Genomic DNA, 22,395 nt, shown 5'->3' on the forward strand with positions numbered 1-22,395 from the left:
CACCACAGATGTGTAAATCTACAGAATTAATCTATAAAAATATACAATTAATTTATAAATTTATACAATATAATGTATATTAAATTAGTTGATAGATTTAAATTTTCCCAAATCCTATATAATAAGTTTAAATTAGTTGATACCTTGGAATGTTCTCAGCCACTGGCTTTTAGCTGTTTTAAATGAAAGTGAGATTGGGTTATAGAAGCCAGGCCTTTTATTTACATATTGCTGGAATAAACAGTAAAGTGCTCCCGTACCCATTCCGATGAGATGTGCGGCCCATGCGATGTTTGGGCTTCTTCCATTCATTAGGAAGTATATATTGGTAGCCACAAATAATTGGCCGATTTGTAAAATGCTTAAATTGAGGCCTGGAAGTGGAAATACAGTCCTGAAAAAGCTGTTTGGAAACGTGGATGCCAAGAGGTACACGAGTCCTGAAATAGCTCCCGATGCTCCTAGAACTGGAGTTTTATATAAATACACATGACCCAAACTTGATGTCAACGATGATAAAAACATTACATTGAAAATGTCATTTGTTGTTATTCTACCTTGCTTCTTCACTACATTTCCAACTAATAATTAATTATATCCAGTCAAAAATATTGTAGATAAAGTAGTTAGAAATTACCATTGATTGAAGAATTTGATGAGAATATACTTCTTACAAATGTTTGTAAACTGTTGTTTACATGCTGTGTACTATAAAGTGCCATATGATTATTGAAAGTCTTCATCAGTTGATGAAATAACATACAATTGAATCCAAAATGCATCAGAGATGAATGACTTATAGCTAATCAATATTATACAAAATTCACTATATATAATTGATACCTGAAGTTAATAATGTATGATATCTTTTAGACTTAAATGCTTCATATGATGTTAAAAAGTGTTTGTTCATGAAATCTGAAAATTTAGTATTGACTGTATTTTCTGATAATTTCCAAAGCCCAAAAACTACTCCACAAACTATCATAAATGCTTTACTAAAAGTAGTTGGTGATGTGTTACTCAACACTACCCAAAATGGGTCCATATGTACTCCATTTCCATTACTATTAACATTCCTATTCGGATTAAATGATGATAAATTCGGAAAGTTTGCACTTGAATTATCAAAAAAACTGTCGAATATAGTGTCGATTTGATCCTTTACTCTTTTGAAATAGCCGGGAAATGGGTTCACAAAGAACGACTCAATATCTGGTTCAAAAGACTTTGGGATTTTAGTTCCTTTGGGATTTGGATATCTAAACTTCTCAATGTGTACATAATATTTATTATCTTTTGACGGTGACTCGTAGGTATAATCTTTCGAAAAGTATACCACATCTTCATCTTCAAAAGGGTCGAAATTTGTAGAATCTGAATCCTTTTGTTCTACAGATAATAATAATGGTTCTCTTTCATTAGTTTCTTTATTAGAATCTTCTTCATTAGTATCTAAATTATCTGATGGTTTATTATCATCTTTATTCTTATATAAAGCACAGCTTGCTGTGCTAATGAACGCTAAATATCTAAAATTCCTTTTATGTTTTTTATAATTCGGGTTCTCTTTATTCTGTTGAAATCCATTCGACACAATTCTCGTTTTAAAATAGTTTAGTGTATTTAAAGGTGGTTTTGTATAATAATTTGTGTATTTAGGGTTGATTTGAGGGTAAAGTTTATGGAATATGTCACCATAATGAGTAAGATTCTGTTTTAAATTTCTAAATGAGCTGAAGTTTGTTATTCTAACATACGACATATTGAACTAGACTTTACAAATTTTTTAAAATATTACAAATAATTATTCTAGTTCATTTTAACAAATTAAAATTACTGAACGGAAATAAGAAAACACATCCCCATGGTATGAGAAATAAATGAAAATTTAACTTTAAATATAATTTATTAATGTAAATTCTATATACTAAAACTGTAGAGTTGATTTGGAATGAAAAATAGGAATGTTTAAATCACACAACAGTAAGAATATAAAATATACAAATTAAAAATTATATTTAAAATTTTATTTTTATAATTTATTTTAATCTAAAATTGAACTAGTTGAAATTGTAATTTTTTTTAAAAAAATATATTCAGTATGATCAACCCCTAACCTTCGCGTCCATTTCAGCCTTCTAAACATTTAATATAAAATTAAAACTACTTACCAGTTTCCTTACATTAAAAAAACACGAATCCAGGGGATAGTACAATAGTAAAAAGAAGCCTGTGATAATTGCATATGACTGTAGGAATGCAGGTGTCTAAAAAACGTTTAATTTTAGTATTTTAAGGTACTGTCATTGGCCAAAATGGTCCGAGTAATTTTCTAAATCCTTTCCCTTCATATTTACTCTTTGCGTGGTATTTTGCTTGTTGTAATAGTACAAAATTACTATTTCTGAACAAGCTTGGTAAATTTCTGTAAGCTGATTTTAAAATCATTTTCATTGAAAATTTTCAAATTTTTACAAAATGTTTTTTGATAAATTACATTTATATTTTCATTTAATTCTTTATAATAGTGTTATAATAAATTGGGTTACACATTAGTATTTAAAAGATTGGGTTATATATTAGATTTTAGCTGAAATCTGGTGGATTCCATAAAACATCTTCTTTGTATCTAGTTTTCCAGTATCTTGATATATGGCGATCCGGTACATGTCTGTATTTGTGCGATTCGTACCAAATTGAATGTGTCCGACTACAAAATTATTTTAAATTATGTTTAAATTACTCCTTTTCTATAGTTTTCATTGTGAATGGATCATCAGGATCTGACGTTTGTTTCTTTAGCCATTGGTTGAAGTCATAGTCTCCTTCATCCCAGTCATATTTAAATTCAAATTTCTTTCCTCCCTTTTCCCGTTTTCTAACTGGTTCGTCAACAACTCCAACTCCCACATAAACATTTCCAGACGGTCCTAGAATTACATAATCTTTATAATTTTCAGCATTCTTCACGATTTCTTTATTCTTTGATATTAATCTATAATAGTTTATATAAATTATTGGTGATACTTGCATGTATTAATTGAATGTGTAACGTATTCAGAAGATTCTCTATACATTGGTCCCAAAACCACTCGATTATATTCGCTAAAAATGTACATGTAGATCCGATATGGTAGATTCCATCCCGGTGGTGATACTAATTTCAGTGAGCAGTATCCATCAAGTGAATTTGCACTTCCTTCAGGATAAAACCATAACTACAAATTTTTATAATTTTGAATTGTAATTACTTGTAAAGGTTCTACTCCACCCAAATTGAAAACTTGTGATCTAATTGGTTGTCCTCTCATCTTAGGGTTCTTCTTACAAAGCCATGGGACCCTAATATTTATTGTATACAATGTTAGATTGGGTTACCAGTAAATTGGCCATGTAAATTGCATTCCTGCAGAAACTGCAAATGGATATGCGTCAGTTGAGCCTATGAACTGGACATCAAAAAAACTATCCACAGTCCTATCCTCATCTCCAAATCCACCCTCATAATAATTTCTATCCAATATTAATATATAATTTAAAATAATAATTAATTTTATTTCTGGTACCTTTTGAAATAATTGTTATCTTGATGCTTAGGCATTAATTGTTCCCATTCAATAGAGTCATTAAATTCCTAAATCTCTTCATTTGAAATAACATTACCTTTGTTATATCGTCTCCTTTATCCCATTCACCTCTGACAATATCATCTTTGTGATCAACATCCATCTTCCAGCGTAATCTTTGTAGTCTTCCTATTGAGTAAATTAGTTAGTTAAATTATTACCTGAATCTCTTTTTCTTTGTATTTCTCTTCTCCTTCCTGTTCTATGTACTGGATTTTCTGGGTCAATATAACTCGGAAACACCGTCGGCTGGATCATTACTCTATGTAAAAGTTCTCTATCTCTTTTAGTTTCCTCATCCGATCTAATTTTTAAATCCTGAAAAAACTCCCTAGTATAAAGTTTATGATCATCGAAAATTTCATAATCGTTATCACCAACTTCATCATATAACTCAGCCAAATCTTCCTCCTCATTCACTATTTTTGAATTTTTTCCATCTTCATCATTATTATTTATTTCATTAATATTATTTTTGGGTTTAATCATTTGATATATGGAATTTAAAACTTCATTATCAAATTTAGGTTCAATATTAGTTTCTTGACTACCCATTGGTACTATGGGATCAGTGCCAAGTTCAGGTATTTTATAACTTGTCATTGATCTGGGTAAGGGTAAATCACAGTCATATTCGCCATTAAATGCGTTTCCATCAATTACGTACACAGACTTCTCACTTTTCTTCCTTCTGTTTTCAAAGAACTCCTCCATTGTTGAATCCAAATGCTCCTTAATGTTATCTTTGGTTATATTAAAGTATCTATACAAATTACATTTCTTGCCCAGAGAGTCATCAAATATCGTTTCTCTATTCAAATACAAATCCTTAAGCATTTTATGGTCATCTTCTCCGGGCATTAAAATGTCACTATAAATTCTATACCTGTACGCTGGATTAGACTCATTTTCGCATTTACTCCTTATAAAGGCCAGTGTGTCTAATAAATAATTTGTGTATAAAACTTACTTGATCTCAGATTCCATTTATATATTCCATTTGATAATTTATCATTATTTGAATCAAATGCGTTATAAATTATGTTTGGTTCCAGAAAGTTTTGCGAAGTTAAAGGCTCTAGAAGAATGTGTGATTTTAAGGATTCTTGACCGATTAGATGTGGAATCCTATGAGCCCTAAAACTTAAACTAGAAACAAAGGGTAATAGTCTCAAATGTGTAAAGATTCTAACATTTAAATTTATAAAGAAAATAAAGAAAAGGTAGGTAATGAATTTTAAAGGGTTTGAAAAGAGGTAAGAAAACATTATAATATAAATTTATCAAATGTATGGTAACACATTATTAAAATTACCAAAATCAAAGTTAAATTGTTTTTATTAATATATTACATTTTTAAATTCATAGAAAGAGTGCGATAAACTTGCTACATAGTTATATTTATTCATATATGTGTAAATCTGGTGATGTCGTGAAATTACACTACTAAATGTGTAAATAAAATTTTTCTTTACTATAGTAAAACTTTTAATAATAAATAATTAATATTTTTTCTTTAAATCTTATGTAAAATTTAAATTAGTCTTGATATTATTTTTTTATTTATTCAAACATTCATTTTAATATTTAAGAATATATATTTTAGAACTAAATAGATTTTAATTTTTAATTGTATTTCTCTCATAAAATTTGAAAATGCAATAGTAATTCTTTATTATTGTTCCATCTGACTCCTGGCTCATCACATGAGCCTACAATTTCAGATACCTCATCTATTCACTCTCAATGTGCATTTTAACACTTTATTCATTCACCACTTTCTCTTAACATTTTGACAACTAACTAATTCCATTTTAAATTTATTTCAACAATATTATGTAATATAAATATTTTTCGGTAATTGAGGACTTTAGGTAGTATTTAAATTTACAAGATGGTGTTTTGTAATTATACTTGCTGTAATGATGAGAAAGTGAACCGAAATGTTTATATTGGTGAGTACAATTTGGGCGGAATCCCCTTTCACGACCTTGCGAACTTGAACGAGTTGAACTGCATCTCAGGAACTGTGATAAGGGACATGCAAAGGGCGATAATACTGAAGCCGATAACGCGGGAGAAGATAGTGGAGGTGATGGTAGAGGAAATTCAGGAGAAGATTGTAGAGGTTCCGCAGGTTCAAGTGGTTGACAAGTACGTTGAGGTTGTAAAGCCTATAATAAAGTACAAGATAAAGGAAGTTAAGAGGCCAGTTACAGTTGAGAAGATAAAGAAGGTTCCTAAGATAGTTGAGGAGGAAAAGACCATTGAAGTGCCTGAAATTCAATACGTTGAAAAGTTTGTTGACGTTACAAAGGTTGTTCAGAAGGAAAAGATCATTGAAATTCCGCTTCCAATTGTCAAGGAGAGGAGAATTCCAGTTCTTAATGTGTCTAGAGAGGAGCGTATCCAGGAGGTTGACGGTCTTGAATACAAATTCGGTTCCGAATCTTCATTCACTGATGGATCTTCTATTGGTATTCAAAGTTCTCTGAGTTCGACTCTTTTTATTGATCAAAATTCTCAAATTCTAGGGGAAGATTCTAATGATAAAGATGTCAAAGATGGGTCTAACGTGGAAGATAAGTCACCAAACCAGTCCAATGTGGTAGATGATTCCAATATGGTAGATGATTCCAATATTGTAGATGACAAGAAAAATGAAATTGAAGACGATTATTCGGAAATGGAATATTTCTCTTCAAAAGTGGTAAATTACAATAGTAGTGAAAATGAGGAGAGGATTGATGAGATTAGTGAAAATTCAAACAGGAGTCTGGGAATTGAAAGTCATAGAAACTCAATTACACTTTACAATGGTGAAAATAGGATTGAAATAGAACAAGGATCAGAAATTTTGGAACAAGATGAGTATCCGAATATGGAATCACTTTCATTAGGTGAAGATGGATCAAAGTCAAGTTTAAATGAAGAAAAAATAGATGATGAGATTAGAAGAGCGAAATTTGAGTCTAGAGTAATGATAAGCCCAGAAATTGAGGCGAAGTTGGTAGAAAACATTTCATCACAACTAATTCCAGAGACAATAAAAGCGTTTAGGAGAAACAGAAGACAAAAGCAACAAATAAAATAATTTGGAAGTTTATAGTGTAAATTGTTGCACTAGCAAACCAAATTAATCTGATTTGATTGAAGTGTAACCTGATAAAAATTTCATTGGCACCTAAATGTGTAGATTTATATTTTAAATGTGTATTGTATATTTTAGTTTTAATTTCGAAAGCGTTTGTTTTGTAGATTTTTGTATAAAAATTCACTGATTTCCAATTTTAAATGGACGTGGAATCATTCTGGCAAGTCCACTCCTCGTCTCTTAAAAAAATTTATATTTCCCATATTTGATGATAACCCATCCACTAATTTCAATAACTTCACGAATGTGTCGAATTTATGGGAATGGACCCTGATTATTTGGTCAATTTCCGATCTGAATTTTTGAGAATTTTCAACCCGTAGAAAAATTAGCCCAAAGCATGTCATTAATGCGTTTTGAAATTATAACATGATCTTTTAATAGTGCTGGAACTATGAGTGATAACACTCCAGGATCCTCGCACTTGTCTGTGAACAGGGCAGAGTTGAAAAAACTCGATACAGATACCTGTAATATATTGTCACAATTTGAAAAGACTAGAGAATGGGCAGACTTAACAAATTGCCTAATTAAGCTAAATCGTATACTGACCAACTCAACAATACCGCACATTCCATATAAGGAAATCATTTGCAAACGATTGGCTCAATGTTTGAATCACCAGTTACCAACAGGAGTACATATCAGGGCGTTGGAAGTTTACGGCTCAATTTTGGCTAAAACTACGACAGAGAGCTTGTCGAATGATTTGGCGCTCTTTAGCACCGGGCTGTTTCCGTTTTTTTCCTACAGCTCCCACTCAGTCCGGCCGCAGTTCTTGGAGATTATCGACAAGTATTTTCTACCTTTAGGACCCAAATTACTACCGTGCCTGATTGGATTGCTGATTTGTATTTTGCCCGGTCTAGAGGATGATAAATCTGAGACTTATGGGATGGTGTATGAGATGGTCGAGAAAATCAGCAGATGTGTACCAGAACGTTATTTCATGAGGTCGTTGTGGCTAATATTTAAAAGAGCAGCAAAGATAAGATTACCAACTTTGTACGTTATTTCAAATAAGCTTTCACCTGGAGTTTCGCAGCTGAGCGAAGACAGACTAGATTCATTACTCCCAGATAGGAACGAGTTGGTACTAAATAGCCTAATAGCGGCTTCACAAGATGATTCGATGATAACATTAAGAGAATTAATGAACTTTATGTCGAAATACCTACTGCTAAATTCTGACATTTTCAAGTACCATAGCAAGGCTGCATTGTGCAGGAACTTTTTAAGGCTGCTGAGGAAGAGAGATTGGTCACTTACGCGACGTATTTATCAATGGCTTTTCAACACAAATGACCTTAACGAGTCTGTAGAAACTATAGATTTGAGTTATTTCAACAACCATTCAAAGAGTGTGATAATTACAGCAGTAAAAGACTTGTTGAAGATGAGAGTTAACACACTTGAGGAGGTCATAATGCCTCTGAAAATTGTTGTAACCCTCATCTCAGATATTGAAGTATCAGTTATCGCAAACCAACTCATGCCAGTCCTCTGTATCCCAATTCTAAAGTACATTTGCGACAAGATCGATGACCCAGACTGGCACACCTCAATAATCCAGGAAAGTAAGATTATTTTCAATACGACTTTGACGTCACCCTACGTGGTCTTCAATTCCATAATTGAGCAGTTTAATAAGTTATTTTTAAACGAGTGCTATAACTCGGTTCAGGAGTGGAATGATATATTGGACTTGAGTAATATATATTTGGATGAGATCAAGACTTTGACAATGATTGAAACAGTTTTGTGCGGACTTTTTATGCTACTGGAAAACGCATTGTACAAACTACTTAAACTGGATATAAAAACACAAGTTAAAACAATTTCACATATTCTAAGGTACATCTCTGCAATTTTGGCACGTGTAGAAACATTCATAAACGGCGAGTATAGCCATTTCTCATTTGAAAATGACTTGAATTACCTTCATGAAAATAAGGAAATTAATCATCTAATTGAAGTACAAAAGTCATGTAATGACCGGATTTTCAAATATCTGAACCATTTTTATATTAACTCACTCACGCATTTTGATAATAATAATAATAAATTAACGAGCTCTGAAGTGTCAGTATTGGATTTATTGAATAATTTAGCGGTTAGATTTGTATCAATTGATTATAACATGAAAACTTTGCCCATAATTGAGACCTTTTCCGAGTATTATGAAGTTAATGATAATACCATAACTAACAACCTTAGTGACTTGACACTATATGAAAATAACAATACACCAGTCAATAAATATATTACTAATAATTTACCGAAAAAAATATATACACAAACTAATTTTAATGGTATAACCAGTGATATGTATGTTAATGGTGATATTGAAGGAATTAAGTTAGATGGTTGGATAATGTGTTTATTGAAATGTTCACTATCATCAGATCCGATGATATTTTGTAGAGGTATTAGGACGTTTATACAGATCATTAATTTGCCTAGAAAAGCACATTTAAAGAAGTTCTTTTCAGTCTCAATATTTCATTTGAGAAACATAATAATGCAACTTTGGAACAGTTTGGTGGATAGGTTCTCGTCATTTCACTCTGAAATTGTGCTTTTATTGTTACACCTAATATACTCAGTACCAGAGATCTCGGAAGAGGCTGAAGAACTAATGGTTAAGGATCTTACAAGCAGAGATGTCGACGTGAAAATTGACGCAATTTTACGATTCGGAGTGTTGATCAAGTATTTACACATACACGCACCTGAACAGTTGTTCTTTTCTGAAGCGATCGGTTTCATTTTAGACGCAGTTGAGGAGTCTGACCCTAAACTTCACTACTACGCTAGAGCTTTCTTATCAGAGTCTATATACATGCTACCAAATCTTCTAGACCCAATTTTACTATTCCTCACCAAATTTAATCCCAAGAATCCTAGTAATTTGAAAAATAAATTAAGTTGGAATGATGAAAACGAGAAATTAACTAATAAAATTAAAGGTAAAACTAATCAGAAATCTGAAACAGAGTCTAAGAATATGACAGAAGTGGTAAGAAGATTCCGTCATTTGTCTTCAATAATAGGTAGAGAAGGTCAAGCGATTTTAGATTTAATGCAGAGAAGACAAGTACCAATAGATTTGTTAAAATGTGTTCAAGGTGAAGATTTATTTACAAGATTGTCTGAAACTTTAGAAAGTGTTCCACCATCTCAAACTAAGTCTGAATCAAATTCTGCAAAAAATTATTCGATAGATAAGTCAGCAGATAAGAATATGGATAATATGGAAGATAGTGTTAATGAAAGTAGTTTTATAAAGCATATATTGAAGGATACCCTAAAAAATAAACAATTTACAATAAATAGTGAAATGGAAGAATCAAGTTCACGTCAAGACTCAATATTAAAAGATTCTAGTTCAGTTAAAGTTGAAGATAACAACTTGATTTCAGATTTGATTAGTCTTAATTCTCAAGATTTGAAAGGCGTAAATAAATCCACTAATACACAAGATAATTCACAATCTGTAAATGCAAATGAAGATTATTATACTCCATCAAGTTCAATTGTTAATACAATACAAAATACATATGTATCTAATAAAGGAGTACAGGGAGATGGAGTATCTAATAGTACATCCACTCCTAGTAATTTGGTGGATAAGGATACAATATTTCCAAGATTATTTGATCCATCGTATACATGTTATTCCGATGAATCAATTTATAATTATTTGGATTTGGTCATTGTAATTACACTAAAGTACATTTGCCTCAATGTCGATCTCAGCTCATTAATTCTAACTTCAACTTCAGATGATCTTTTATTATATCAACAAATTATTACCCATCAAAATTATATCACCAATACCATCAGTTCGACCTCAAACACACATGGTAATTCTAGTGTATTAAATCTTAATACCAAGTCTCGTGATATTAATGGGAATTCTATAAATTCTGTTTCAATGGATGATTCTACAATGTTATTAAGATGTACAGCAATAGATTTTATGAAGTTGTTTGTATCATGCTTGCAGCCCTCAAATTTGTCAATTGAAGTTTCATGTCTAATATCCAAATATTTGCTACTGATTTTGTACCATTTCCATCTCAAGGATCAACATATAATACAAACACAAATGATATACTTGTTAAAGCTAGTTATGGATCGATGCCACCAAGAAACTACTACCATTAGTAAGCCAGTTAGTCTACTGATTGGATTATCAAATTCATTGTCTAAACTGCCATTTCTTAAAACACCTACTAATCAAAATATCGATTTACAGACACCTAAATCACAATCTAGTTTTGAAATTAGCATTCATCCAGACCACAACCTGCATAGCATATATACCAGTCATTTGACTAATGAAACCATTAATACAATGAATAGTAATATGGATATGAATAGTAGTATGAATTTGGAAACTATTATTAATATGGATATGAATGTGGATGTGTATATGGACAGATATGTATCAAGTGATCAATTATTTGAAAATGAATATTATAGTAGAAATTTAATGCAGGGAATACAAATGTTACCAAACATAACAAAGGATTTTGAAAACACAACCACATATCTATCACCAATTTACATAATTAACGTGGCAAATGTCAGGAAAAAACAGCTGAAACGACTTACGAAGCTGTCTGAGATTGAATATTTTGAAAAGGTGTTACACATTTGTATTGGAAACGCAGCTAGATCTAGATGTATTCACTTGTTACAGTCATATATTGATTTTGCAATTTATAATCTTAAATATTTGTCAGGTCCTGAAACTGTAAAATATGCCTCTCACTTTATACTTGAACTTTGTACCCAGTTGACCAGTTATAAGAATCTAATAGGAACCACTGGTATGTTTTATTACATTCGTGCACTTTATTTCATGTTCAACCATGTGACTGAGAATTATAAAACTGGTACCTCGGGATATAGTGGAAGTTCAGCCTTCACAAGTACTTCAGGGTTTGGTAGTACTAGTGGTAATTTAGGTACCACAGGATTTGCTGGTACTTCGGTTTTCAGTGCCAGAGAATCTAAAACTACAGGAAAAAATCTGGGACTTACTGATGAGTCTGGACGTCCATACTTTAGTATTAAGAAAAAGAATAAAAATCCCACAGACTCGGCTGGATTCCCACATCTTGATGTGACTCATCTAGTCCAGTCTTGTATACAAACACTAATTTATGCTCACGCCAATGTTAATAATACTACCCATACTAATACTAATAGTGTAAATAGTACCAGTACTACTAATATCAATAATAATGGAATTATGGTAGATGTGGAAAAGGTTAGTGTGTTGGATGATAAAACTAATTCTTATAACACGAATTTTATTGTTAAAATGGATGAATTAAGGGATATGAAAGAACATGAAATGGATAAATCATTACATATAAATGATGAAATGAACTTGGTGCAGAAGGTGTCGTTGGAAAATGTAACCAATCAAGTGATAAGATTGTTCAAATTATTATATATAAAGTTACCATATCACTTTATAAAGGCATGTATACAACTTTGGGATCAGTCAAACTCAATAATTCCAGAGTTCAACACCACAGAAATGTACACATCCATGAATGTAATGGACATTTATACCAAAAACGAGACCAAAAATTTCATACTGTTAATCTTGAGTAATATACCACAAGTTAACTCAAGGTTATTGTTATCATATACCCTGGACATGCTCGAGTCATTTTGTAAGTCCTCAGAGTTCAAAAATGCCAACGGTTACTTGATTTTAAATACAAATGTACGAGAAAGTTCATTGTCAGAGTTCGTCTACGCTATAACTACTTCGAAAATGATCCCACAAGCTGATGTGGATTCCACTTTTGCAGAGTTACAACGCTGGGTAGGGCTGGTACTACATTACCCAAAACAGCCATCGGTATTCTTATGGGTGTTTCAAACTCTGTTAAAGTATGAGAAGATTACAGTCTACAACTACTCCAAAGTACTTACAAATACCTGTAAACGACTGTTCAATGACCTCATTATGGTTGTAATTTATCAAGCGTGCGGGTTATATTCCCAGAAAATATGTCACTGGTTGCCACAGACCAATTATGATACTTTATTGCCAGTACCACTCCAAGTACAACTTATCAATTCCAATTATTACTTTTCTAATCGAATACTGCATTCATTTCTCAATAATAATTTCATTACATCACCAATCACATTTCATCACCAAACCCATTCACATCCGATAATACATTCACAAGGGATCTCACAAATAAGTGAAATGTCGCAGATAAGTGAGATGTCACAATGTCATACTAGTAGTTTAAATTTTGAAAATTCCACAGAATCAGTTTTAATACATTCTGACATTAATATTAATGGTACTGGTACTATTGAGGGTACTAAGAGTACTATTGATGTTGTTGTTAATACTAATAATATTGTTAGTGAGGGTACTAAGGATACTGGTGTTAATACTAGTAATATTGGTACCAATACTCATACTAAGGATACAGTTGTATCTAACACCGTTACTGAGGAAAATTCTACTGCACAAATTTCTTCTACAAATACTGGTACCAATACACCAGAAGACATGTATATAATGGATTTAAAGAGTATAATTCGTAATAAAACAAGTAGTTTATTAACTAGTAGAGCACCAAGTGTGTCGGAAAATGACCCAAATACAACACCGAAATCATATAACGCTGAAGTGGTATGTGAAAATGCGTTGGCACTTTTAATTTTCTTCAGTTATGAGATTTTACAACTGAACCGTAGAACACCAATAACTAACATTATATTCCAGTCATTACACAAGAGCCTGACATCACACATTCTACCTCTAATGCTGGATCGTCAGACACTACAACAAAGGTATTTCACACTGGTACTACTTCGGTATTTACCATACAGTTTATATGAAGTGCCATTAAGTACAATAAAAAAGAGTGTTTTGGAGTATATTAACTCAGCAGAGTTCTTTAGAATTGACCGAAACTGTCTCAACGTACTAGTGGAAATTTTCAGGCAAGTAGTGGAGGAAGATTGTAAAGGCTCAACTGATATGATGACTAGGCTAGATTTATATACTAACCCCCCTCATATGAACGTGTTTTCCAACAAATCCTCAAGCCTAACAAGTAGACTAAAGTATCTTAAAAGGTTAGCATTCGTACTCTACGCCTCTGAGCATGATACCTTCTCCTCCCACATTTCCAACATCATTGAGAGGTTGGCAGAGACCACACGTACATTCAAGAATGATACTCTGAGAGCCAAATGTCTATTTGTCATGAGAGTTTTACTCGCTAAAACTTCACAGGATAATCTCACAGTACTGTGGCCAGTCTTGTTATCTGAGCTCATTAAGATATTCAGAAACACCACTGAACAGTTGTATAGTTTCCCCAGTGATGTAGGAATTAGTGACATTAACAGTGAAGTCGAAGATGATGACCTGATTGATAATAAATTAAATAAATGCATTAAACCAAACAGTACATTCACAGATGATAATAGAGTTGTTGAAACGGTTACAGATGGTAAATTAACTGAGAGTAGTAGGATGACGGATGGTAAATTAACTGAGAGTAGTAGGATGACAGATGGTAGTAGGATGAGTGGTAGAAGTAGTAAATTAAGTTCAAGAGTAACGGATAGAGAATCGAAAATTGAAAATTCGGAATGTCCAGCAGATAATAAAAATGCACTTTTAATTGAAGCTGTTAAAATTGTTGATATTGCTTGTAGTCTCAGACTTAATGAATTTCTAGTATATCAATGGATGTTCATTGATGATTTAACATCAAATACAACTAAAGGTATTATTAGTTATTTAGGGCCTATGGGAATTAGTTATCCCCCCAGGGACATAGTTATCCTCCTACGGGGGTCCTAATTATATAGTCATACCCTTACAGGGTGTTTCCTTAGTCATACCTTATGAGAATTTACTTATTTACCTGTAACACTCAATAGTTAATTATTTAAAATTAAAATAAATTTAGTTAAATATTTTAATTGTAAATTGTAGATTTGGAACTAGATGTAGTCAATGATTTTAAGCCGTTTTTGATGATGGTAGAGCAAATGTGCCCAGAGGAAGTAAGAGATCAATTAAAGAACTTAATATGGAGGTCAAACGAACAATATAAATTCTTCGGAGGAAAACCAGTCAAGTCACATAATTGGGAAAATAAAAATACACGAGAATTATTAAACAAGTCAATTGAAAATGAACTGATTGAAGACGAATCACAAGTCACACCCATCAAACCAATCAATCTACATCAAATATTTAAAATTTTTAAACGCTTTCAATAATCATCATAATCTATAATATACAATAATCAATAATAATAATATTTATAATGATGAAAATGTGATAAAGTGATGGGAGGATTAGTTGGTGGTGTTGATGTCCAAATAAATAAATGAGTTTGATACTATTGACACTTTAAAAAGTGTTTTTTAACTTTAAATTTTAACTGTATGAAAACTAAGCTAAACCAACAAAATTCGGCCAGCAATGAGTCCCCTTCCTCACCAGGGCCCTCGACGCCAAAATCAACCTCAGATATCAAAGGCGTGTCAAAACCTTTATCAAGTGTAAATTCGGAATTAAATTTGAAAAATGAGTCAATCACTCTATACGTGCGGGAAATTGTAAATTTGTATGTTTTGGACTGTAAAAAGAGACCGGACCCATTTCAGCCAACTTTGGAGCCCAAAGGCTCATCTAAAAATTCAGACACCCTTTCATATTTAGTTTTAAGCGGACAAGATGTTTCAGGAATATTTAGGCGCTCATTTGAAGCAGTTCCAGAATCAAGAAGGAAAGATTTACTTGAAATTCGAAGTATCCTGACCACCTCAGGCCCAGAAGATTTAGAATCTCTAGTAAACACGATATGTGCGATAATTAGTTATCAGCAGCTTTTGACACCAACTGCAAGGCAAAAATTCGCAAACGAACATTTGCAACCATGGCTTAAATCGCAAGATGGAGAAGCATTTGCAGGAAAAGATTACGAAAAGGTGTACTCAAGCTGGAAAAATTATCTAAGAAAACATATGCCAACAGGTGTTAAGTTGTGTGATTACTTTTCAACTGATTTTTTGAGACCAGTTTTGGTGCTAAACGCGGATCGCATAAGACTTGAACTTGAAAAAACCGCCTTCAAATACCATCCAGACCTGTTCATCTCACTCCTTTGTAAGCAGTGTGGATTTAGTGATGAACTTGCTGGTACAATTGGCACCATGAGCAGTGCTAAAGGTTATCAGATACAGTCACTTTTGCCCTCTGAAACTGGATTAGGGTTTTTACATAGAGACGCAGGAGGTGCTAAAGAAGAAGATTTAGGCATAATAACTTTCGAATGTATTACTAATGATAGGGAACCTGGACATATGATCAAACTTATAACTGTCAAGAACATTTTCTCCAGACAGTTACCCAAAATGCCAAGAGAATACATTGTGAGACTGGTTTTCGACCGAAACCATTATACTTTCTGCTTATTGAAGAAGGGCGAAGTGATTGGAGGGATTTGTTTCAGACCTTATTTCGAGCAAAGGTTTGCAGAAATCGCATTTTTAGCAGTAAAGTCAACTGAACAAATTAAGGGTTATGGTACCAGGATAATGAATCATCTTAAGGAACATGTCAAGAAGAGTAATATTGAGTACTTTTTAACATATGCAGACAATTTTGCAATTGGTTACTTCAAGAAACAGGGATTTTCACTCAAAATCACAATGCCTCGTGAAAGATGGTTTGGATATATTAAAGACTATGATGGGGGTACTCTTATGGAATGTTACATATCTCCAAACATTAATTACTTACGACTCAGTGATATGCTTAGTCAGCAGAAGGCAATTGTAGTAAAATGTATTGAAGCTATTAAACCTCTAAAGGTGTACAGTGGTTTAAATGTGTTTGGTAAAAACACCGGTGTAACTATAAACCCTTCAGATATACCAGGGTTACTAGAAGCTGGTTGGACACCGACTCAGACTAGTTCTCTAAATCCTGTGGGTGTCTCAAGTTCTGAGCCTGACGGTCAGAAGAAATCCCTAAAGGCATCGATTCTCGAGTTATTAAACACTTTAAATAAGCAACAGAGTGTTTGGCCTTTTAGAAAACCTGTAAAACAATCAGAAGCCCCAGATTACTATGAGATTATAACTCAGCCGACTGACATTTCAACAATGAAGCGCAAGGCGAAATTGGGTGAATACAAGACGAAAGAGCAGTTTGGTGAGGAGCTTAAGCGGATGTTTGACAATTGCAGGCTTTATAATACATCTCATACAATTTACTATAAATATGCGAATGAGCTTCAAGCATTTATATGGCCACAATATGAAAATATACAAGAATAATTTAATATATATATTAGGGTTTTGTATATTTTAGGTATTTTGAGTGTTTTGAGTGTGTTGAGTGCTTTAGGTATTTTAGTATATATATGTATATACACTATAGTATATTAGGGTTTAGTGTATCTAGTATCCCATCTACACAACTGTATATACATTTGTATATAACTATACTATTCTAATATACACATCACTACCACTAATATACATTTGTTTATATAATACATTAATTGAAATTAATCAAGTATAACTTTTTCGCCTGGTTTAAAAGCTGGTAAACCCTTGTATGGACATGATTCACATCTGAAAGCATCACCAAGATAACAGTTACCACAAGATGAAGTTGGTGCATCCACATCCGAAGTTAGGTCCGTAGAATTTAGCTTCTCCCTCTCAGCTCTTCCACAAGTACAATTTGCACATGCTCTAGGCTTTGTGGAACATGATTCATAATCTGGAGCCTTTGAAATGTAACCATCAATAGGAGCAGCATCAATCATACTGGGGGATTTTTTATCAGTTTTTGACTTCCAATTCGGTCTCACACCTGTTATAAATGTAGTAAAATAATATACCGATGATACTACATCTATTAATCCACTATACATCATTTCTTTCTTTATTTCTTGTTCCTACAAATATATAAGTAAGTATATTAATAGAACTAATAATAGTATAGTACCACTAATAGTATATTAATATAATGGAATAAATAAAAATAGTGTATTACATGTGATGAATTTGGAGGAATAGCAATAACGAATTTACCATTTGGTAAAAGTGAATTATGAAAAAGAGTTAAATTGGATAAACCTTTTTCACCATAAAATTCATCTGTATTATCACAGACTACTAAAATGGTTTTATACTTTTCAGTTTCTAGACTTGAATTTTTGATCTCATAAAGACTAAGATGATCAAACTCATTATTTAAACTATTTAGGGACGATTTTGAACCCGAAGAGGCCAGAGAAGAGAAAAAACTTGCCTTTGTTACTTGACCTAGAAATGAAGATGATCCACTAGAAAATTTGTTAAAACTTAAAAAATATTCAAAAGCTAATTCTTCACTTTTAGAAACCACCAAAGTTTCCTTCGGCATATTTGAGCACTAAATTGGTTTAAACAGAAGAATTGGTAAAATTACATAAAATTATCCTTTGATAAGAAGATTGAGTAAAATTGAAATTATAAAATATAATACATATTAAAGAGGTTAAAAAATGTTTAATGAGTAATTAGTAGAAATAGGGTGATGGAATTAAGAATTTATAGTAAAGTACATTTTTTATCAATTAAATGAAGTTTGTTTTATTTACTAATATTTATGAGTATTTTGTTAACATTATGGATGTTTTATTTATTCTCAGCTCCATCTAAGAAGTCTTTATTCGGCTTATCGCACTTTGATTCTATTCTAAGAGGGAAGGTTTTCAACACTAGAACCAAAAAATTGTTTACAAATACTAAGCCTCTTTCATATTCTTCAGCTTTTTTGTTAAATAAACCACAAACTAGTTATTTACATTATAGTACTTTAAAGAGTTCTACACTCACATCTAATCTTAATACCGATTATACTCCAAATCAATCTTACAAATTACAACAAACTGATACAATTGAGAGAAGTGGATACACAGAAGAAACTGATCCTACTAAACAATCACATACATTAAATAATTGTGATTTCGGAGTGGAATGTAATAAAAATATGGATTTAGTAAAAGAAAATTTAGCTGAATCAAATTTCAAAAGGGAATTTAAAAGTTTAAAAATGAGTACTGAAAAGTTAAGAGATCAATTAGTACTCAATAAAGTCGACTGTGAGAATCTATTGAGGCGACGATTCTTTTACACGAATTCATTTGAGATCTACGGTGGGTCTGCGGGTCTATTTGACTTTGGTCCGCCGGGATGTGCACTCAAATCTGAACTTGAGCGCCTTTGGCGTGAACATTTTGTCGTTTTTGATGAAATGCTCGAGGTTTCTTGCACATGTATTACACCTCACCCTGTACTCAAATCCTCTGGACATGTGGATAGATTCACCGATTTAATGGTCAAAAATCTATCAAACGGTGATTGTTATAGAGCTGATAAATATCTTGAAGATCTCATATCCAATATTATTCAGAATAAGTCACAATCAAATCTTAATAACAGTAACGATGTTGGTATAACTAATAAGAATCTGAAAACAAAATTGAATAGTAAATTGGAAAAAATGACTTTGGAAGAATTAATGAGATTAAGGGAAAGAGTTGGTACATATAATCAAGATGAGATGGAACGTTTTTATATGGAAAATGAGGTGAGGTCACCTGAAGGTGATGAGTTTTCAAAGCCGTTCCCGTTCAATTTAATGTTTTCAACTTCAATTGGCCCTAAGACTGAAGATAAACTAAGTTCATTAGCTTACTTGAGGCCAGAAACTGCCCAAGGGATTTTTGTCAATTTTAACCGTCTTTTAGAGTTTAACGGAGGTAAAATACCATTTGCAGCCGCTCAAATAGGGTTAGGGTTTAGGAATGAAATTAGTCCGAGAAATGGACTTTTAAGAGTTCGAGAGTTCCCAATGGCTGAGATTGAATATTTTGTAAACCCAAAGTTCAAAACTCATGAAAAGTTCCCAGAATTCAAGAATACCGTATTACCACTTTTAACCCGTGATCAACAAACAAATGATAATTTTGAACCCATACATATATCAATGTCAGAAGCTGTAAGTAGTGGTATAGTAGGTAATGAAGCTCTGGCCTATTTTTTGGCCCGCACATTTCTATTTCTGAAACGTGTTGGGATTAATGAGGCTGGTTTAAGATTCAGACAACATATGGCAAATGAAATGGCACATTATGCTTCAGACTGCTGGGATGCTGAAATTCTAACTTCCTATGGCTGGGTTGAAGTTGTAGGACATGCCGATAGAATGGCCTATGATCTCATGTGTCATTCTAAATCAACAAATTCACAACTTGTAGCCCATCATCGCTATGATAATCCAATCCAAGTAGAAAAGGTACTTGTAAAATGTAATAAACCTGAAATTGGTAAAGCTTTTAAATCTGATCAAAAAATACTATTAAACCATCTAAACAATTTAACATTACAACAATCTAAAGAGTTACATGAACGGTTAGAGAATAACACAGACGGTTGTGTGGTTAGTGTGGATGGGAAGGAATTTCTATTGAAAAAGTCAATGGTTAGTTTCGAATATGTTAATGTGAATGTATGCGATGAAACATTTGTTCCATGTGTAATTGAGCCATCATTTGGTCTTGGGAGATTAATTTTCTCAATTTTAGAACATTCTTATAGAGTCAGGCCGGTGGATGTGAATGTGCCTGAGGAACGGAAATATGTAGCATTAAACAAATCTATTGCTCCAACAAAGTGTTCAGTACTACCATTATCTTCTAAAGAAGTATTTGAACCATTGATTACAAGGGTTCAGGCTCATTTAAGAAGATTGGGGATCTCACATAAAGTAGATAAGACAGGTGCCTCGATAGGTAAGAGGTATGCTAGAACTGATGAAATTGGTATACCATTTTGTGTGACTTTGGATTTTCAATCAGTAAATGATGATACGGTGACATTAAGAGAGCGTGACACAATGCAGCAAGTTAGAATTAAGCTTGATGACCTGGGTGAATTAATAAACAATTTACTAAAAGATGATATAACCTGGGAACAAGCAACTAAACATTTACCAATTTTTACACAACAACTTCTTTAATCTATATATTAGTGCTTTGTATATTTTAGGTATTTTAAGTGTTTTGGATATATTAGTATATATATGTCTATGTATATACACTATAGTATATTATGGTTTAGTATATAGTGTATAGCCTATCCTGTATACTCAACTGTATATACATTAGTATAGTATTAGCACTAAAAATATATAGTACATACTACTACTGGTACTAACTCCTACTAATGCTAATATACATTTGTATATATACATAAATATAATAACATGTGTATAACATTATTGTTTAAAATATTTATTGTGTTTAAGTGATTGAATAAGTTGTAAATCAGAATCACTAACATTTTCACCTAAAATTAAATTAATAGTATTGTATTACCAAGTTCCATTTTTGAAACTTCTTGTCCTTTCTTTAATAAAATCTCTTCAATATTTTGCTTCTCACCAAACCATCCCAATTGATCAGATATCAAGTGTACTAATCAATACATATATATAACTAAATAAATAATTACTAATAATGAGTAATAACTTACGACTATTACATGATTCACATTTTACATATACTATACCATGATGATATGCTTGCTATATTTACATTATTCAAATTATATATAGATAATCTAGTATATATATAAGAAATATAAATAGTGTAAATATATAATAGTTTGAAAGAAACTTTTGAAAATGATTTGGCGGTTCGATTATTGCATATATTACAAGTAAATACAGCGATATAGCGATCATTCTTAATATTACTTTCAATACATTCCAAATTATTATTATTATTATGAGTATTGGTACTACTGCTAGTAGTAGTATTATCACATTTATTATCAGTACTACTATTAGTATTATTAATAGATTTATTATTAGATTCCGAAGTAAATGAATGAAAAGAATTAAAAATATGATTATTAAAATGATAATTTGGATAACAAGTACTAGAATATAAATATTTAATAGGTGAAAAACTTTGATTTAAAGAATAATTCATTAAAATCTTAAAATGACGCCTAATGGCATACATTTCAAAATACAACTAAATATATTACAAAATATGATTAAATATGTTATAAAAATTAAGTAAATTTAGAGAATTAGATAGATATTCCAATTTGGACGTGTAATGCCCTATTTATAATACAAAGACAATTAATCATTAGATTGTTAGCTACACACTTTAATTTCAAAATTAATAATGTGATTTATATTATTTTTCGAGTATATTTACGATATTTTATTTTCTGTTTTTTGTGGTTTTTTACATCAAGATTCCACACAACATTACACATTTCAAGTTTAGTAATTTTTTTGTAAATTATCCGTAAATTGATTTTTACGCTTATTTTTTATTATTTCAGTAGTATGTTCCAACATTATTGGATTATCTCTCCATTTACATCTTATACCACACACAAACAATTAAACTCATCAAATCTCCTCTATCTCACTCTTCTCCACAGCGCATACTATTCTAAATTTGTTTATTAGTTCTGTAAAATTATGTCTAATTAAAATTTCCCATTATTTAT

The 22,395-nt window shown here is 31.8% G+C and overlaps 9 protein-coding genes across 9 annotated transcripts, besides 6 other annotated features; 4 read left to right on the top strand and 5 right to left on the bottom strand.

Annotated features, from left to right (window-relative positions):
* Positions 1 to 132: 132 nt before the first annotated feature.
* TA20680 (integral membrane protein, rhomboid family) lies at positions 133 to 1,765 on the bottom strand (the record flags this gene model as incomplete). Its single annotated transcript, XM_949202.1, has 3 exons — positions 133 to 581; positions 638 to 802; positions 844 to 1,765. The coding sequence occupies 3 exons, from the start codon at positions 1,763 to 1,765 to the stop codon at positions 133 to 135; spliced, it is 1,536 nt and encodes a 511-aa protein (XP_954295.1).
* Positions 235 to 291: a sequence feature (3 probable transmembrane helices predicted for TA20680 by TMHMM2.0 at aa 394-416, 423-445 and 460-478).
* Positions 334 to 402: a sequence feature (3 probable transmembrane helices predicted for TA20680 by TMHMM2.0 at aa 394-416, 423-445 and 460-478).
* Positions 421 to 489: a sequence feature (3 probable transmembrane helices predicted for TA20680 by TMHMM2.0 at aa 394-416, 423-445 and 460-478).
* A 343-nt stretch (positions 1,766 to 2,108) lies between the features above and the next one.
* On the bottom strand, positions 2,109 to 2,457 carry TA20685 (uncharacterized protein; the record flags this gene model as incomplete). The annotated part of the gene is made up of 3 exons (XM_949203.1): positions 2,109 to 2,141; positions 2,175 to 2,270; positions 2,305 to 2,457. The coding sequence occupies 3 exons, from the start codon at positions 2,455 to 2,457 to the stop codon at positions 2,109 to 2,111; spliced, it is 282 nt and encodes a 93-aa protein (XP_954296.1).
* Positions 2,205 to 2,270: a sequence feature (1 probable transmembrane helix predicted for TA20685 by TMHMM2.0 at aa 51-73).
* Positions 2,305 to 2,307: a sequence feature (1 probable transmembrane helix predicted for TA20685 by TMHMM2.0 at aa 51-73).
* A 132-nt stretch (positions 2,458 to 2,589) lies between the features above and the next one.
* Positions 2,590 to 4,897, bottom strand: TA20690 (uncharacterized protein; the record flags this gene model as incomplete). The annotated part of the gene is made up of 9 exons (XM_949204.1): positions 2,590 to 2,713; positions 2,747 to 2,998; positions 3,031 to 3,221; positions 3,255 to 3,345; positions 3,382 to 3,516; positions 3,570 to 3,637; positions 3,667 to 3,758; positions 3,791 to 4,570; positions 4,600 to 4,897. The coding sequence occupies 9 exons, from the start codon at positions 4,895 to 4,897 to the stop codon at positions 2,590 to 2,592; spliced, it is 2,031 nt and encodes a 676-aa protein (XP_954297.1).
* Positions 4,805 to 4,864: a sequence feature (1 probable transmembrane helix predicted for TA20690 by TMHMM2.0 at aa 12-31).
* A 626-nt stretch (positions 4,898 to 5,523) lies between the features above and the next one.
* TA20695 (uncharacterized protein) lies at positions 5,524 to 6,723 on the top strand (the record flags this gene model as incomplete). The annotated part of the gene is made up of 1 exon (XM_949205.1): positions 5,524 to 6,723. One exon carries the CDS (start codon positions 5,524 to 5,526, stop codon positions 6,721 to 6,723), a length of 1,200 nt encoding a protein of 399 aa, XP_954298.1.
* A 454-nt stretch (positions 6,724 to 7,177) lies between these two features.
* On the top strand, positions 7,178 to 15,075 carry TA20700 (uncharacterized protein; the record flags this gene model as incomplete). Its single annotated transcript, XM_949206.1, has 2 exons — positions 7,178 to 14,573; positions 14,786 to 15,075. 2 exons carry the CDS (start codon positions 7,178 to 7,180, stop codon positions 15,073 to 15,075), a joined length of 7,686 nt encoding a protein of 2,561 aa, XP_954299.1.
* A 168-nt stretch (positions 15,076 to 15,243) lies between these two features.
* Positions 15,244 to 17,142, top strand: TA20705 (histone acetyltransferase gcn5-related, putative; the record flags this gene model as incomplete). The annotated part of the gene is made up of 1 exon (XM_949207.1): positions 15,244 to 17,142. The coding sequence occupies one exon, from the start codon at positions 15,244 to 15,246 to the stop codon at positions 17,140 to 17,142; it is 1,899 nt and encodes a 632-aa protein (XP_954300.1).
* A 233-nt stretch (positions 17,143 to 17,375) lies between these two features.
* Positions 17,376 to 18,241, bottom strand: TA20710 (uncharacterized protein; the record flags this gene model as incomplete). The annotated part of the gene is made up of 2 exons (XM_949208.1): positions 17,376 to 17,771; positions 17,870 to 18,241. The coding sequence occupies 2 exons, from the start codon at positions 18,239 to 18,241 to the stop codon at positions 17,376 to 17,378; spliced, it is 768 nt and encodes a 255-aa protein (XP_954301.1).
* A 249-nt stretch (positions 18,242 to 18,490) lies between these two features.
* Positions 18,491 to 20,881, top strand: TA20715 (glycyl-tRNA synthetase; the record flags this gene model as incomplete). Its single annotated transcript, XM_949209.1, has 1 exon — positions 18,491 to 20,881. The coding sequence occupies one exon, from the start codon at positions 18,491 to 18,493 to the stop codon at positions 20,879 to 20,881; it is 2,391 nt and encodes a 796-aa protein (XP_954302.1).
* Positions 20,882 to 21,139: 258 nt separating this feature from the next.
* Positions 21,140 to 21,890, bottom strand: TA20720 (uncharacterized protein; the record flags this gene model as incomplete). The annotated part of the gene is made up of 4 exons (XM_949210.1): positions 21,140 to 21,210; positions 21,240 to 21,338; positions 21,376 to 21,448; positions 21,540 to 21,890. 4 exons carry the CDS (start codon positions 21,888 to 21,890, stop codon positions 21,140 to 21,142), a joined length of 594 nt encoding a protein of 197 aa, XP_954303.1.
* Between the last annotated feature and the right edge of the window lie 505 nt (positions 21,891 to 22,395).

This window comes from Theileria annulata, chromosome 1 (genome assembly GCF_000003225.4).
Source record: "Theileria annulata chromosome 1, complete sequence, *** SEQUENCING IN PROGRESS ***".
NCBI classification, from domain to species: Eukaryota; Apicomplexa; class Aconoidasida; order Piroplasmida; family Theileriidae; genus Theileria; species Theileria annulata.